We start from the raw sequence: 15,173 nt of genomic DNA, 5'->3' as shown, positions 1-15,173 counted from the left end.
ATTGACATTTGAGAGAGACATACAGCGAGGCATACAGTAATCACAGGTGTTGAATTGGGAGAGCTCGCTAAAACAGTAGCTAAAACAGTAGGTGAGACAACAACAGCTAATCAGCTAGCACAACAACAGCAGGTAAAATGGCGTTGACTAGGCAGGAAGGGTCGGATTAGCTACACACAGAGCCTGAGTGCGGCTGGGGCCGACAGATAAAACATAAACAAGCAGAATGGAGTACCGTGATTAATGGACAGTCCAGCATGCATCAGCTATGTAGCCAAGTGATCAGTGTCCAGGGGGCAGCGGTGGATGGGGCAGGGAAGCTGGACTGGCGAGTGTTATCCAGGTTAAAAAACTGTCTGGCTGTGCAGAAGGTAAAAGGTAAAAGCCGCTAGCAGTGGCTAACAATGACTAAATAGCGTGTAGCTAGTTAGCTGGTTAGCTTCTGGAGGTTCTTGAGTGTGTTCTAAAAATTAAAAATAATAGCGATTCCGTATCACATTGGGTGAGGCAGGTTTCCGGAAGGTATAAACAAATTAAAAATCGAAAAGAGATAGAAAGTAAATATGGGTCCATTGAGTGTTTGAGGGGGCGGTGCAGTTACCATACCAGGCTGTAATACAGCCTGATAGGATGGGTGGTCCCGGGAATCTTGATTGTGCATCTGTAAAATCTGTAAAAATTTGTCAGGGTTTTGGGTGACAAGCCAAATTTCTTCAGCCTCCTGTTGCGCCTTCTTCACCTCACTGTCTGTGTGGGTGGACCATATCAGTTTGCCTGATGTGTATGCGGAGGAACTTAAAACGTTCCACCTTCTCCACTGCTGTCCCTTCGATGTGGATAGGGGGGTGCTCCCTCTGCTGTTTCCTGAAGTCCACGATCATCTCCTTTGTTTTGTTGACCTTAAGTGAGAGGTTATTTTCCTGACACCACACTCCGAGTGCCCTCATCCCTCAGTCTCATCATTGTTGGCAATCAAGCACACTACTGTTGTGTCATCTGCACACTTGATGATTGAGTTGGAGGTGTGCATGGTCACGCAATCGTGGGTGAACAGGGAGTACAGGAGGGGGCTGAGCACACACCCTTGTGGGGCCCCAGTGTTGAGGTTCAGCGAAGTGGAGATGTTGTTTCCTACCTTCACCACCTGGGGGCAGCCCGTCAGAAAGTCTAGGACCCAATTGCATAGGGCGGGGTTGAGACCCAGGACCTCCAGTTTGATGATGAGCTTGGAGGGTACTATGGTGTTGAATGCTGTGCTGTAGTCAATGAACAGCATTCTTACATAGGTATTTCTCTTGTCAGATGGGATAGGGCAGTGTGCAGCATGATGGCGATTGCATCGTCTGTGGACCTGTTGGGGCGGTATGCAAACTGAAGTGGGTCTAGGGTGGCGGTGATATGTTTTACACCCGGGCGTGGTGCAATCAATATGCTGATAGAATTTAGGTAACCTTGTTCTCAAATTTGCTTTGTTAAAATCCCCAGCTACAATAAATGCAGCCTCGGGATATATGGTTTACATAGAGTCCAGTGAAGTTCCTTGAGGGCCGTCTTGGTGTCTGCTTGAGGGGGAATGTACACCGCTATGACGATAATTGATGATAATTCTCTTGGGAGATAATATGACTTGCATATGCCCCCACCCTTCCTCTTCCCAGAGAGGAGAATATCCCTGCCGGCGCGATGCATGGAGAAGCCCGGTGGCTGAACCGATTCCGACAACATATCCCGAGAGAGCTATGTTTCCGTGAAACAGAGAATGTTACAATCTCGGATGTCTCTCTGGAAGGCAAACCTTGCTCGAATTTCATCTACCTTGTTGTCAAGAGACTGGACATTCGCAAGTAGTATACTCAATCCATGTCTCAATTGTATCAAGGCTTAAAAATCCTTCTTTAGCCTGTCTCCTCCCCTTAATTTACACTGATTGAAGTGACATCAAATAAGGGATCACAGCGTTCACCTGCATTCACCTTGTCAGTCTGTCATGGAAAGAGTGTGCTTAATGCTTTGTATACTCAGTGTATGACTACAATACATTTATATACTGCAGTTTCTGTGTAGTATTGTATAATTTGTATTTTATTGTGTAGCAAAACATGTCTTTTACACATGTTGGTTTTTAGATCGGATGATTACCTATGATATCCATTTGTGGTAATTATGCAACCAAATGTATTACATCAATTTTACAAGCCTTACAATATTATAGAACCATATAAGCACCACACTATGACTAAGGAATCACAACTTCTGAAGTCCTACAGTAAGCCATATGGATTGGATCACTCTCAATTGCATTATATCTCATTTGGACAAGTGGACGCCGATTCTAGCGTGTACACAATCTAGTCAATAGTGGACTTTCTAAAGAATGTTTGATTCCAGGTGAGGGTAGGTACACCTCAGCGGTGGCTCGGTCTATGTTGGGTACTGCATGAAGTTATGATTAGAGTGTTATTAGCTGTATATCCTGTCAATACGACACATGATATACACCGTCCAATGAAATGCTTACTTAGGTTCCTTCGACATTGCAACAAGAAATAAAAGATAAGAGTACCAACAGAAAGGAAACGGGTGCCGTTTGACGTTAAACCCAACAAAAAGTTTGATGAAAGCTGTGCAAGAGGGTAAAGCGTTTGGTCACGGGTAAGCCATTGTAGCAGACGTCAGAAGTATTCAGTCACCACCGACTTCACTAACTAGCTTATTGATTGTATTAATCAATTATATGTACATGTAGTCAGCATTGTTTGTTCCCAGAACCGCATTGTGGTTCAAACCTTCTATAATCTTGGAATTTAGGATACACTTACAGAAAAATGCCAATTTTCCTAGCAGTGTGTTTGTGTAAGCACTAAGCCAGCAGTGTCAATTTCCTTTCAATTCGTGCCACATTAAGACCTAGACAACCGAGTGAGGGGAGTTCCTAACTAATTAATGACCTTAATTCATCAATCAAGTACAAGGGAAGAGCGCAAACCCAGTCACTTGGCCCTCCAGGAATTGAGTTGATACCCTTGCACTAAGCCAATTGAGTGACTTCACCAAGTGCTAGCCCTTTATAGTGCACTACTTTTGACCAGAGCCCTACAGGGTCCTTGGTCAAAGGTAGTGATCTAAATAGGGAGCCATATGAGATGCATCCAGTCTCTTAACACAGCAACCTTGTACAGGCCACAAAGTCCCTTTCCACTCTACAAAGTAAAATAAGCATAGAAATGGCTTGAGGATGTTGGAAATCAAGCTAAGATCATATAATATAATCAGAGCCGCCTGCAGCTCAATGTGATATCCCACATGGCTTGAGCCTTTGCTCCCACTTGATAAGCAGGCTTCACAGCCTTTCTGGAGAGAATCAATGATTCCAATTTGAGTTTGAAAATCACATTGGGAACTGCTGATGGAAACCAAAAGAGCACGGTTCTTTTGAAATGGAAAACAAAATGGAAAATGACTTCGATTGCCATTTGAGTAATTTAGCAGATGCTTCTATCCAGACTGACTTAGTTAATGCATTAATCTTAAGCTAGGTGCGACAACATACAGGCATAGTAAACAGCTACTTTATTGAGGAAAAGTATATCAGCAAAGTCAGAGCTAGAAGGGGGGGGCGGGGGTACTCCGCTGTCCTAGCTTAAGGGGGAAACTGGTTCCGCCATTGGGGTGCCATGCCAGGACAGAAGAGCTTGGACTGAGCGGGAGTTGCCCTCCCGTAGGGGTGGGAGGACCAAGAGACCAGAGGTGGCAGAACGGAGTGCTTGGGTTGGGGTATAGAGTTTGAGCATAGCCTGAAGGCAGGGAGGGGCAGTTCCTCTTGCTGCACTTTAGGCAAGTACCATGGTCTTGTAGTGGATATGAGCTTCGACTGGAAGCCAGTGGAGTGTGCGGAAGAGCGGGGTGACATGGGAGAACTTGGGAAGGTTGAAAACCAGGTGGGATGCAGAGTTCTGAATACGTTGCAAGGGTTTGATGGCACAAGCAGGGAGCCCAGCCAACAGGGAGTTGCAGTAGTCCAGACGGGAGATGACCAGTGCCTGGATTAGGACCTGCGCTGCTTCAAGGTGAGGTAGGGTCGTACTCTGTTGTAGAGCATGAACCTGCAGGAGTGAGTCACCGCTTTGACGTTTGCAGAGAACGACAGGGTGTTGTCCAGGGTCACGCCAAGGTTCTTTGCACTCTGGGAGGGTGACATTGTGGAGTTGTCAGCGTGATAAGAGTTCTTTGAGCGGGCAGGCCTTACCCGGGAGGAAGAGAAGCTCAGCCTTGTGGAGGTTGAGCTTGAGGTGGTGGGCCGACATCCAAGATGAGATATCTGCCAGGCACGAAGAGATGCGCGTCACCACCTGGGTGACAGAAGGAGGGAAGGAGAAAAGTAGTTGAGTGTCATCCGCATAGCAATGATAGAGACCATGTGAGAACATGATGTAGCCGAGTGACTTGGTGTATAGAGAAGGCCTAGAAATTATCAAGGGGTCAAGCTCATTGAGGAACTCTCCCAGGGCACCTGCTGGGCGATACATGAAAGCAATGTTAAGCCTGAGTGGACAAGTGACAGCATATAATTAAAATGAGATGGATTTGAGAGAGGGAATGAAAGAGAAAATCTCCAGTTTTGAGAAATTAGTAGCCCTGCGCCACAACCGCGACGACCAGATGCTTTCGGACTATGGGAGAAAATGTAGTCAGATGGAGAAGCAGTGTTCTCTGGGGTTATCCATGTCTCCGTCAGGGGCCTCCCCCCAAAAAAAATAAATCAAGTGATTGAATGGCAGCATAGACTGAGATGAACTCTGCGTTCTTGACCGCAGATCGGGCAGTTCCAAACGCTGCCAGATACCCAAAATTGCACAGAGGTTGTGAGCGCAGGGTACACTAAATTAGAAGGGATGTAGCCAAGGTGTGGGGAGGGTCTATAAAGCCTACAGGGGAGAGGAGTGTACAGGTATAGAAAACACATACGGTAGTTACCAAAAATACAACAACAAAAAAGCTACACGTGATCAGGAAAATCAATAGGTAAGATACTCTTTCCTTCCTCGAAAAACTTGGCAGAACCGTCTCCGTTTCAGCGACGAGACCACCGCTAAATAGGCCGCCGTTTGGAAACCAGTGGAGACTGAAGTACAAACACTAATTTCTAATTGCCTAGCAGGGGTGAAGAGCACAACCCCCCAACCCCTCCTGTACTAATTGCTGATTGCCTCGGAGAGGAGAAACCACTCCCCCTCCAGTACAGCCACTGATTACCAAACAAGTCACAAATTGCTCTGCTCCTCGATCCTGGTTGATGTGTCAACAATCATCTGCAGCATATGAGCAGTCAGCAGTTCACACAGCAAGTAGGCCTCTGGGAAGACGGGCAGCACTTCAAGTAGGTGGCCCTAGCTAGCAAAAAAAGACGGTACTAGACCGCAGCAGATAAAGACAAAAAATATCAGGAGTCCACTAGCTATAGAATGGCGCACCACATAGCCGCTGTTGCAGTAAGCTCTTAGCACTGTCACTTGTGGATTGCAATACTGGATACTGTATTCATACTTATTTGTCCATTTAATAACTCAACAAAAGTTTTAAGTAGGCTAATCGATTCATCTCCATTTATGTCCCCCCCAAAACTGTAAACAGATGTTTTACAGGAGACAGGAATGAAAGAATAGAGTACTCTTGTTTTTGCTCAACACTATTGACTGTGTCTCTACAGACCCGTTGTATGTGAGTGTGAAGACCGTGTAGCAGTAATTGCTGACAAAATCACTGGACAAGGACTAGGGTTGGAGTTACTGTTGTCGTGGTCCACGTCAGGGGGTCAGTAATGGGTTTGTTGGGCTGAAGAGCCAGAGAAAAGGGCAGATGCCACAGTCATTTTCTTTTATTTCTAAGCCCGAGGATAATATTGAGCAGTTCACTTGAACTTGTGAGGATACTGTGCATGTTTTCATATAGAAATCATTACATTGGTGGGTGTCTGGTCACCTGGAGGCTCTCTCTCTCTCTCTCTCTCTGAAAAACACTGTCATGAAAAGAGCACGACAATGCCTCTTCCGACTCCGGAGGCTAAAAATATTTTGCATGGGCTCTCAGATCCTCAAAAAGTTCTACTGCTGCACCATTGAAAGCATTTTGACTGGATGCATCACCGCTTGGTATGGAAAATGCTTGGCATGGACCGCAATGCACTACAGAGGGTAGTGCGTACTGCGCGCTACATCACTGGGGCCGAGCTCCATGACATCAAGGATCTCTATACCAGGTGGTGTCAGAGGAAGGCCCCAAAAAGGCTCAAAGACTCCAGCCACCCAAGCCACAGACTAGTCTCTCTGCTACAGCACGGCAAGCGGTACCAATGCACCAACTCTGGAACCAACAAGACCCTGAACAGCTTCTTCCCCCAAGTCATAAGACTTCTCAACAAGACTTCTAAATAGCTAATCAAATTGTTATCTGCAAATGGTTACCTCTGTTGCACTGACTCTATGCACACACACTGTACTCTACCCACAGTCTCACACATACTTACACTGACACCCCAACACACGCACACACACACACAATAAGAAATAATATAAGAGAATAAAACGAACATAAATTAAATGGGTGTCATTTTACGTTAAACCCAACACAAATGTTTCCATTACGAATTGGATTCGATGAAAGCTGTGCAAGACAGTAAGCGTTTGGTAATGGGTAAGCCATTGTAGCAGGTGTCAGAAGTATACAATAGTTACCGAAATCACCTACTCAATAAGCAAATAGCATATTGATTTTATGAATAAATGATGTATACATAGTCAGCATGTCAACATTGTTGGTTCCCAGAACATTCTGTGCCATCTCTGGGTGTACAGTAGAACTGATTAGCTCATCCTGTAAAGAATATCATCTAGTTGAGAAAGCCTCAAAAACAGAAATAGATAATTCTATCAAAAATACATAAAACAATTCTGACCACATTGTGTTTCAAACCTTCTATAATCTTGGAATTTAAGATATAGTCACTTATCAAATGGATACCCGGACTACCTGGCACTGATTATGCACACACAGTCTCACACATACTTACACTGACACACTGAAGATAGCCCTATTTGGTAAAAGACCAAGTCCATATTATGGCAAGAACAGCTCAAATAAGCAAAGAGAAACGACAGCCCGTCATTACTTTAAGACATGAAGGTCAGTCAATGTGGAAGATTTCAAGATCTTTTAAAGTTTCCTCAAGTGCAATCGCAGAAACCTTCAAGCGCTATGATGAAACTGGCTGTCACGAGGACCGCCACAGGAAAGGAAGACGCAGAGTTACCTCTGCTGCAGAGGATAAGTCCATTAGAGTTAACTGCACCTCAAATTGCAGCCCAAATAAATGCTTCACAGAGTTCAAGTAACAGACACATCTAAACTGTTCAGAGGAGATTGCGTGAATCAGACCTTCATGGTTGAATTGCTGCAAAGAAACCACTACTAAAAGACAATAATAAGAAGAGACTTGATTGGGCCAAGAAACACGAACAATGGACATTAGACCAGTGAAACTCTGTCCTTTGGTCTGATGAGTCCAAATTAGAGATTTTTGGTTCCAACCGCCATGTCTTTGTGAGACGCAGTGTAGGTGAACGGATTATCTTCTCATGTGTGGTTCCCACCGTGAAGCATGGAGGAGGAGGTGTGATGGTGTGGGGGTCCTTGGCTGGTGACACTGTCTGTGATTTATTTAGAATTCAAGGCACACTTAACCAGCATGGCTACCACAGCATTCTGAAGTGATACGCCATCCCATCTGGTTTGCTCTCATTTTTTCATCAGGACAATGACCCAAAACACACCTCCAGGCTGTGTAAGGGCAATTTGACCAAGGAGAGTGATGGAGTGCTGCATCAGATGACCTGGCCTCCACAATCACCCAACCTCAACCCAATTGAGACGGTTTGGGATGAGTTGGACTGCAGAGTGAAGGAAAAGGAGCCAAAGAGTGCTCAGCATATTTGGGAACTCCTACAAGACTGTTGGAAAAGCATTCCTCATGAAGCTGGTTGAGAGAATGCCAAGAGTGTGCAAAGCTGTCATCACCTTGTCATCAAGGTGGCTGTTTTGAGGAATGTCAAATTTAAAATATATTTTGATTTGTTTAGCACTTTTTTGGCTACGACATGATTCCATATGTTTTATTTTATAGTGTTGACGTCTTCACCATTATTCTACAATGTAGAAAATACTACAAATAAAGAAAAACCTTTGAATGAGTTGGTATGTCCAAAACTTTGACTGGTACAGTATGTGTACAGTACAATTACCTCGTACCCCTGCACAACAACGTGTTGCTGGTACTCCCTATGTATATCCATGTTATTTTCTACTCCCTATGTTTAACCATGTTATTTTCTTCTCCCTATGTATAACCATGTTATTTTCTTCTCCCTATGTTTAACCATGTTATTTTCTACTCCCCTATATATAACCATGTTATTTTCTTCTCCCCAATATATAACCATGTTATTTTCTACTCCCCTATATATAACCATGTTATTTTCTACTCCCCTATATATAACCATGTTATTTTCTACTCCCCTATATATAACCATGTTATTTTCTACTCCCTATATATAACCATGTTATTTTCTACTCCCCTATATATAACCATGTTATTTTCTTCTCCCTATGTTTAACCATGTTATTTTCTACTCCCCTATATATAACCATGTTATTTTCTACTCCCCTATATATAGCCATGTTATTTTCTACTCCCCTATATATAACCATGTTATTTTCTACTCCCCTATATATAACCATGTTATTTTCTACTCCCCAATATATAACCATGTTATTTTCTACTCCCCAATATATAACCATGTTATTTTCTACTCCCCAATATATAGGCATGTTATTTTCTACTCCCCAATATATAGCCATGTTATTTTCTACTCCCCTATATATAACCATGTTATTTTCTACTCCCCTTTATATATAGCCATGTTATTTTCTACTCCCTATGTTTAACCGTGTTATTTTCTACTCCCCAATATATAACCATGTTATTTTCTACTCCCCTATATATAGCCATGTTATTTTCTACTGCCCAATATATAACCATGTTATTTTCTACTCCCCTATATATAACCATGTTATTTTCTACTCCCCTATATATAACCATGTTATTTTCTACTCCCCTATATATAGCCATGTTATTTTCTACTCCCAATATATAGCCATGTTATTTTCTACTCCCTATATACAGCCATGTTATTTTCTACTCCCCTATATATAGCCATGTTATTTTCTACTCCCCTATATATAACCATGTTATTTTCTACTCCCCTATATATAGCCATGTTATTTTCTACTCCCCTATATATAACCATGTTATTTTCTACTCCTCTATATATAACCATGTTATTTTCTACTCCCCTATATATAACCATGTTATTTTCTACTCCCCATATATAGCCATGGTATTTTCTACTCCCCTATATATAGCCATGTTATTTTCTACTCCCCAATATATAGCCATGTTATTTTCTACTCCCTATAAATAGCCATGTTATTTTCTACTCCCTATGTTTAACCGTGTTATTTTCTACTCCCTATATATAGCCATGTTATTTTCTACTCCCTATGTTTAACCGTATTATTTTCTACTCCCTATATATAGCCATGTTATTTTCTACTCCCCTATATATAGCCATGTTATTTTCTACTCCCTATGTTTAACCGTGTTATTTTCTACTCCCTATATATAGCCATGTTATTTTCTACTCCCCTATATATAGCCATGGTATTTTCTACTCCCTATATATAGCCATGTTATTTTCTACTCCCAATATATAGCCATGTTATTTTCTACTCCCTATATATAGCCATGTTATTTTCTACTCCCTATGTTTAACCGTGTTATTTTCTACTCCCCTATATATAGCCATGTTATTTTCTACTCCCTATGTTTAACCGTGTTATTTTCTACTCCCCTATATATAGCCATGTTATTTTCTACTCCCCTATATATAGCCATGTTATTTTCTACTCCCTATGTTTAACCGTGTTATTTTCTACTCCCCTATATATAGCCATGTTATTTTCTACTCCCTATGTTTAACCGTGTTATTTCTACTCCCCAATATATAGCCATGTTATTTTCTACTCCCCTATATATAACCATGTTATTTTCTACTCCCCTTTATATATAGCCATGTTATTTTCTACTCCCTATGTTTAACCGTGTTATTTTCTACTCCCCAATATATAACCATGTTATTTTCTACTCCCCTATATATAACCATGTTATTTTCTACTCCCTATGTTTAACCGTGTTATTTTCTACTCCCCAATATATAACCATGTTATTTTCTACTCCCCTATATATAACCATGTTATTTTCTACTCCCCTATATATAGCCATGTTATTTTCTACTCCCTATTTAGCCATGTTATTTTCTACTCCCTATGTTTAACCGTGTTATTTTCTACTCCCCTATATATAGCCATGTTATTTTCTACTCCCCCTATATATAGCCATGTTATGTTCCCATGTTTAACCGTATTTCTACTCCCCTATATATAACCATGTTATTTTCTACTCCCCTATATATAACCATGTTATTTTCTACTCCCTATGTTTAACCGTGTTATTTTCTACTCCCCAATATATAACCATGTTATTTTCTACTCCCCTATATATAACCATGTTATTTTCTACTCCCTATGTTTAACCGTGTTATTTTCTACTCCCCAATATATAACCATGTTATTTTCTACTCCCCTATATATAACCATGTTATTTTCTACTCCCTATGTTTAACCGTGTTATTTTCTACTCCCCAATATATAACCATGTTATTTTCTACTCCCTATGTTTAACCGTGTGATTTTCTACTCCCCTATATATAGCCATGTTATTTTCTACTCCCCAATATATAACCATGGTATTTTCTCCTCCCCTATATATAACCATGTTATTTTTACTTTTTATTTGTTATTCACTTTGTATTTTCTTCCTCGTGTCACTATTTATATTTTTTAATTAACATTTTATCTTCAACTCTGCATTGTTGGAAAAGGACCTGTCAAGTAAACATTTCACTGTTAGTCTACCCCTGTTGTCTACGAAGCCTGTGACAAATAACATTGGATTGATTTGATGTACTGTCTCATGAGAAAGAGCGAGACTATGAACAATGTTCGGTCTCATAAGTCCCTCAGTTGAAGCTGAAATGTTTGTTACCTCCCGATACATTTAGACCCTTTTTCAATCAGTGAGGTTACAAATATAGTATGTTTCAGACAGTATGTCTGGCCTTCAGCTCTTTGTGCACCATTTATCTAATGTAGTGTCTCTACAAATAGATTGATGGATGATCTGAGTGGCTGTGGTGGGCATGTGTTAGATGGATAGTTCATTGAATAATCCAGCTCCGCTCTCTCTGCAAGCCCATCAGGTTTAAGCCATTGTCCTAATGGAGGGTGTCACCACCGAGAAGAACCTCGATCAGATCAGAGTCTAAACCTCCACCTCCACAGCATTGGAGCTCTAGGAGGGTTGACTGGGGATGTGTCCCAAATGCACCCTATTCCCTTCATCGTGCACTACTTTTGACCAGGGCCCGTTGGGCTCTGGTCAAAAGTAGCACACTGTAAATGGAATAGGGTGCCATTTGGAATGCGAAATGGGAATCCTCTTAACCTGGGGCCTGGAGCAAATGTGAATTGTCCCCCATGGAAATCACTCCCTCTGGTTTAAGAGATTATCGGAGTGCGGAGCATAAATCCACTGGAGATGATTTACCTTTGGATAATTGTGAAGCATTGTGGAGCGGTGTGCAGCAGAGGCAGCTTGTTTTCAAGGCTTTAATGGACCTTCAGTAATGCTGATTGATCAGATATATGAGCTGATATTTTTAAACAGCAATGAGGGCTGCTGTCGTAACGCTCTCATCACTTCCTCATTCATCAGTGAGAGAGGAGAGAAGGGCTCGCCCTAAATCTCTGGACAAATCCTGGATTTCCCCAACAGGCCCAGACGATGCTTGACTAGGAGGACATGACTGTATGGCAGATGATAAGACTAGTAGTTAATGGATCCAGAATGCTTTGGTGAAGCTGCATCAGTGTCAGACTGATCAGCATGTCATTGGCTGGTAGGGATATTTTAATGACCTCAGCGTTCAAAGCCTGGACGATGTGGCATATTTCATTTTACACTGATATGCAACCAGTCTTTCTCTATTAGACAAATCAAATCAAACTTTGTTTGTCACATGCGCCAAATACAACAAGGTTAGCCTTAAGCGTGAAATGCTTACTTACAAGCCCTTAACCAACAGTACAGTTTACCAAATAAACTAAAGTAAAGAATAATACAAATGTAACACAATAAAATAACAATAACGAGGCTATATACAAGTGGTACCGGTACCGAGTGATCTGAGGTCAATATTTCTCTGTTAGAAACAGTCTAGTCTACAGCATGCTTCATTTGCTCACGGTTCATTTTAAGTTCATTTGCTTGCCCACAGTTCTGTACCTTTAGTAATATATACACTATAATAGTCGTAGCTACATTTAGCAGATTTCAGTAGCTGAAGTTGAATGTTTGGACCTCCCGCTTCCATTGAAACAACAGTGAAATATCACATTTGACACGGAAGTGTAAAATATGCAACATGTCTCCCTATTGTGTTGCAGCGGTCATGTCGCGAGCCCACGAGGGCCCGGGGGAGATGGGGAAAGCGGTGGTTATCGCAAAGGACGAGCAGGAGAAAATGAAGGAGCTCTTTAAGATTAACCAGTTCAATCTGATGGCCAGCGACATGATTGCTCTCAACAGGAGTCTGCCGGACGTGAGACTGGACGGGTGAGTGAACTCGGCCTTTTCCCAGACACACACTGTGAATTACCCCCGTTGACCTCTTTACTCAGCACTACACACACCACCCACTATAACAACCCTGTAGCCGTCTACCGCTACACCTCAGAAGCCCTAATACCTCCCCTTCGCTTCGCAACAGGCTCCGGTTCTCAAAAAGGGCCCACATTTTGGATCTACTTTCTGCCCTTTTCACTAGTTGTTGTTTCAGTCCAGAAACTTCCGCTGAATTCACCGGGGAAACCACACTACGCTGACACACAACTTTGAGAATGACAACACGGCGTGTCATTTTATAGGAGCAGCCGCAGCAATGCGTAGCAAAAGAGACTGTCTGCCAAATAACTAAGGTTCAACAGAACATTTTGATATCGTCTGGAATGAACCAATTTGTTAACTTTGATTAAGACGACCCGTTGGGGCAGAATGAAAGGAGATTTTTACACGTTTCACACTGCGCCTCACCCCCCCTTTTTAAGTCCTCGGACTCCTCAGGGTTCATTCCATGATGTAACATACTCTAATTCAGTGGTGGCTGGTGAGGGGACGAGGACTCATAGTAATGACTGGAATGGAATAAATGGAGCAGCATCTAACTCATGGAAACCGCGTGTTTGATGTTTTTCATACCATTCCGGTTATTCCGTTCCGGCGATTACAAGGCCGTCATCCCATTTCAAAGTGCTACCAGACACTACTGCTCTAATTGAAGAACATTAGACTCAAAGAGATTATTTGCCCGTGTGGTATCCATCACAGTCTTCGTGTGTTTACTTCAGCCGTGACAGTCTGAATGGGAGAAGGGCTTTGTTTACTGTCGCCCAAGACCTACTAGAGCTGGATAATGAAAACCCAAAGAGCAATTTGGGTGAAATATGATCCACATTTATCTTGAGCAGCTGATCGAGAGACAGTGTCTTCTCTCCGGGAGACAGCCCAGTGATTTCGTGTTTCTGTGTTCCTACAGGACATTCTTTGTCCACTGTTCTTTAGAATGTGCTCTTTGTGGTATTGAAAATAGGAACATTGTCAATACAACAATATTTAAAAAACGATGCAGGGAATGTAAGCATATTCCAATACTGTGAACATTGTCTATATTGTTTATATATTACCCACCACCTCGAAAATCAACTGTCCCCCCATGGGGTTTACATTGCTATAACATTTTATATGAAAAGTTATCACACAAAAAAAGGAACATTTTCAATATATGTGAACACTGCACGCACTCCATTCCACACATGTACAAGGATTGTGCTAAGTTTAATTCTTGTAGATTTAGCGAATCATGAATTCCACTTTAATGAACTAGTCCTATCGTATATTTAAGCAATACGGCACCTCAGGGGTTTGTGGTATATGGCCAATATATAAGGGCTGTATCCAGGCACTCCGCTTTGTGTCGTGCGTAAGAACAGCAATTAGCCGTGGTATATTGGCCATATACCACAAACCCCCGAGGTGCCTTATTGCTAATGTAAACTGGTTACCAACGCAATTAGAGCAGTAAAAATACATGTTTTGTCATACCCGTAGTATACGGTTTGATATACAACGGATATCAGCCAATCGGCATTCAGGGTTGTAACCACCCAGTTTATAATGAAGAATTTGTACAAAATGGAGAGCGAAAGAGCCATAGATCTAGGTCTGTGGTCTGTTGATTTTATTTCACCCCAAGAGAGTGCCAAGCTGCAGAATCGTACTAATTGCATCTCAAAATCTTCCTCAAACTCGCCAGTACACCTTGGAACGTTATTAAAGAACTCAGCTTGGCTTTGCAAGACTGTGAGAGAGAGGGTTATTGTCATGGGGTGTAATAGGCAGTGGTTGAAAGAAATAAGATGATCGCTCAGTGGCTAGTAGCCAGCTACCCTGGTGCTCCCATTCTGTCAGTCTGTCCTGTCACCCGTCGAGGGGTGAATGGGATAAACCTACTGTCCGCTCCAATCGCCTGTCACCTCCCACTTCCAACCCGGCTGCCTCCTCTCTATCTTTAATGCACCCTCCTCATACTTTATTTAACATTACAATCTACACTATATGACAGGCTTGCCCTGCCTTTGGTCTGTATCTCTGGGGGTGTGTGACTGCATCCCAAATGGCACCCTATTCCCTACAGTGCCTTCGTAAAGTATTCATATCCCTTGACTTTGTCCACATGTTGTTGTGTTACAGCCAGAAACACAGCCTACAAAACAAAACCCCAATCATGACAAAGTGAAAACGTGTTATTACATTTTTTTTTGTGTTTTTTTTTGTGGGAAAATGAAATACAGAAATATCTAATTTTAAGCATCTTTGTCAGCGATTA

At 42.1% G+C, this 15,173-nt stretch overlaps 1 protein-coding gene across 3 annotated transcripts in view; it reads left to right on the top strand.

The window, feature by feature from the left end:
• LOC118367133 (polypeptide N-acetylgalactosaminyltransferase 13-like) overlaps positions 1-15,173 on the top strand; it is a 55,435-nt gene that overhangs the window by 12,109 nt on the left and 28,153 nt on the right. For all 3 annotated transcript variants that reach the window (XM_035750210.2, XM_035750211.2, XM_035750209.2), the window contains one exon: positions 12,676-12,844. In XM_035750210.2, coding sequence (XP_035606103.1) covers positions 12,676-12,844 — 169 coding nt within the window. The remainder of the gene's footprint in view (positions 1-12,675; positions 12,845-15,173) is intronic.

This window comes from Oncorhynchus keta, chromosome 34, assembly GCF_023373465.1.
Source record: "Oncorhynchus keta strain PuntledgeMale-10-30-2019 chromosome 34, Oket_V2, whole genome shotgun sequence".
NCBI classification, from domain to species: domain Eukaryota; kingdom Metazoa; phylum Chordata; class Actinopteri; order Salmoniformes; family Salmonidae; genus Oncorhynchus; species Oncorhynchus keta.
Note: the sequence above shows the minus strand (reverse complement) of the source record. Positions and strands in the feature narration are given on the sequence as shown.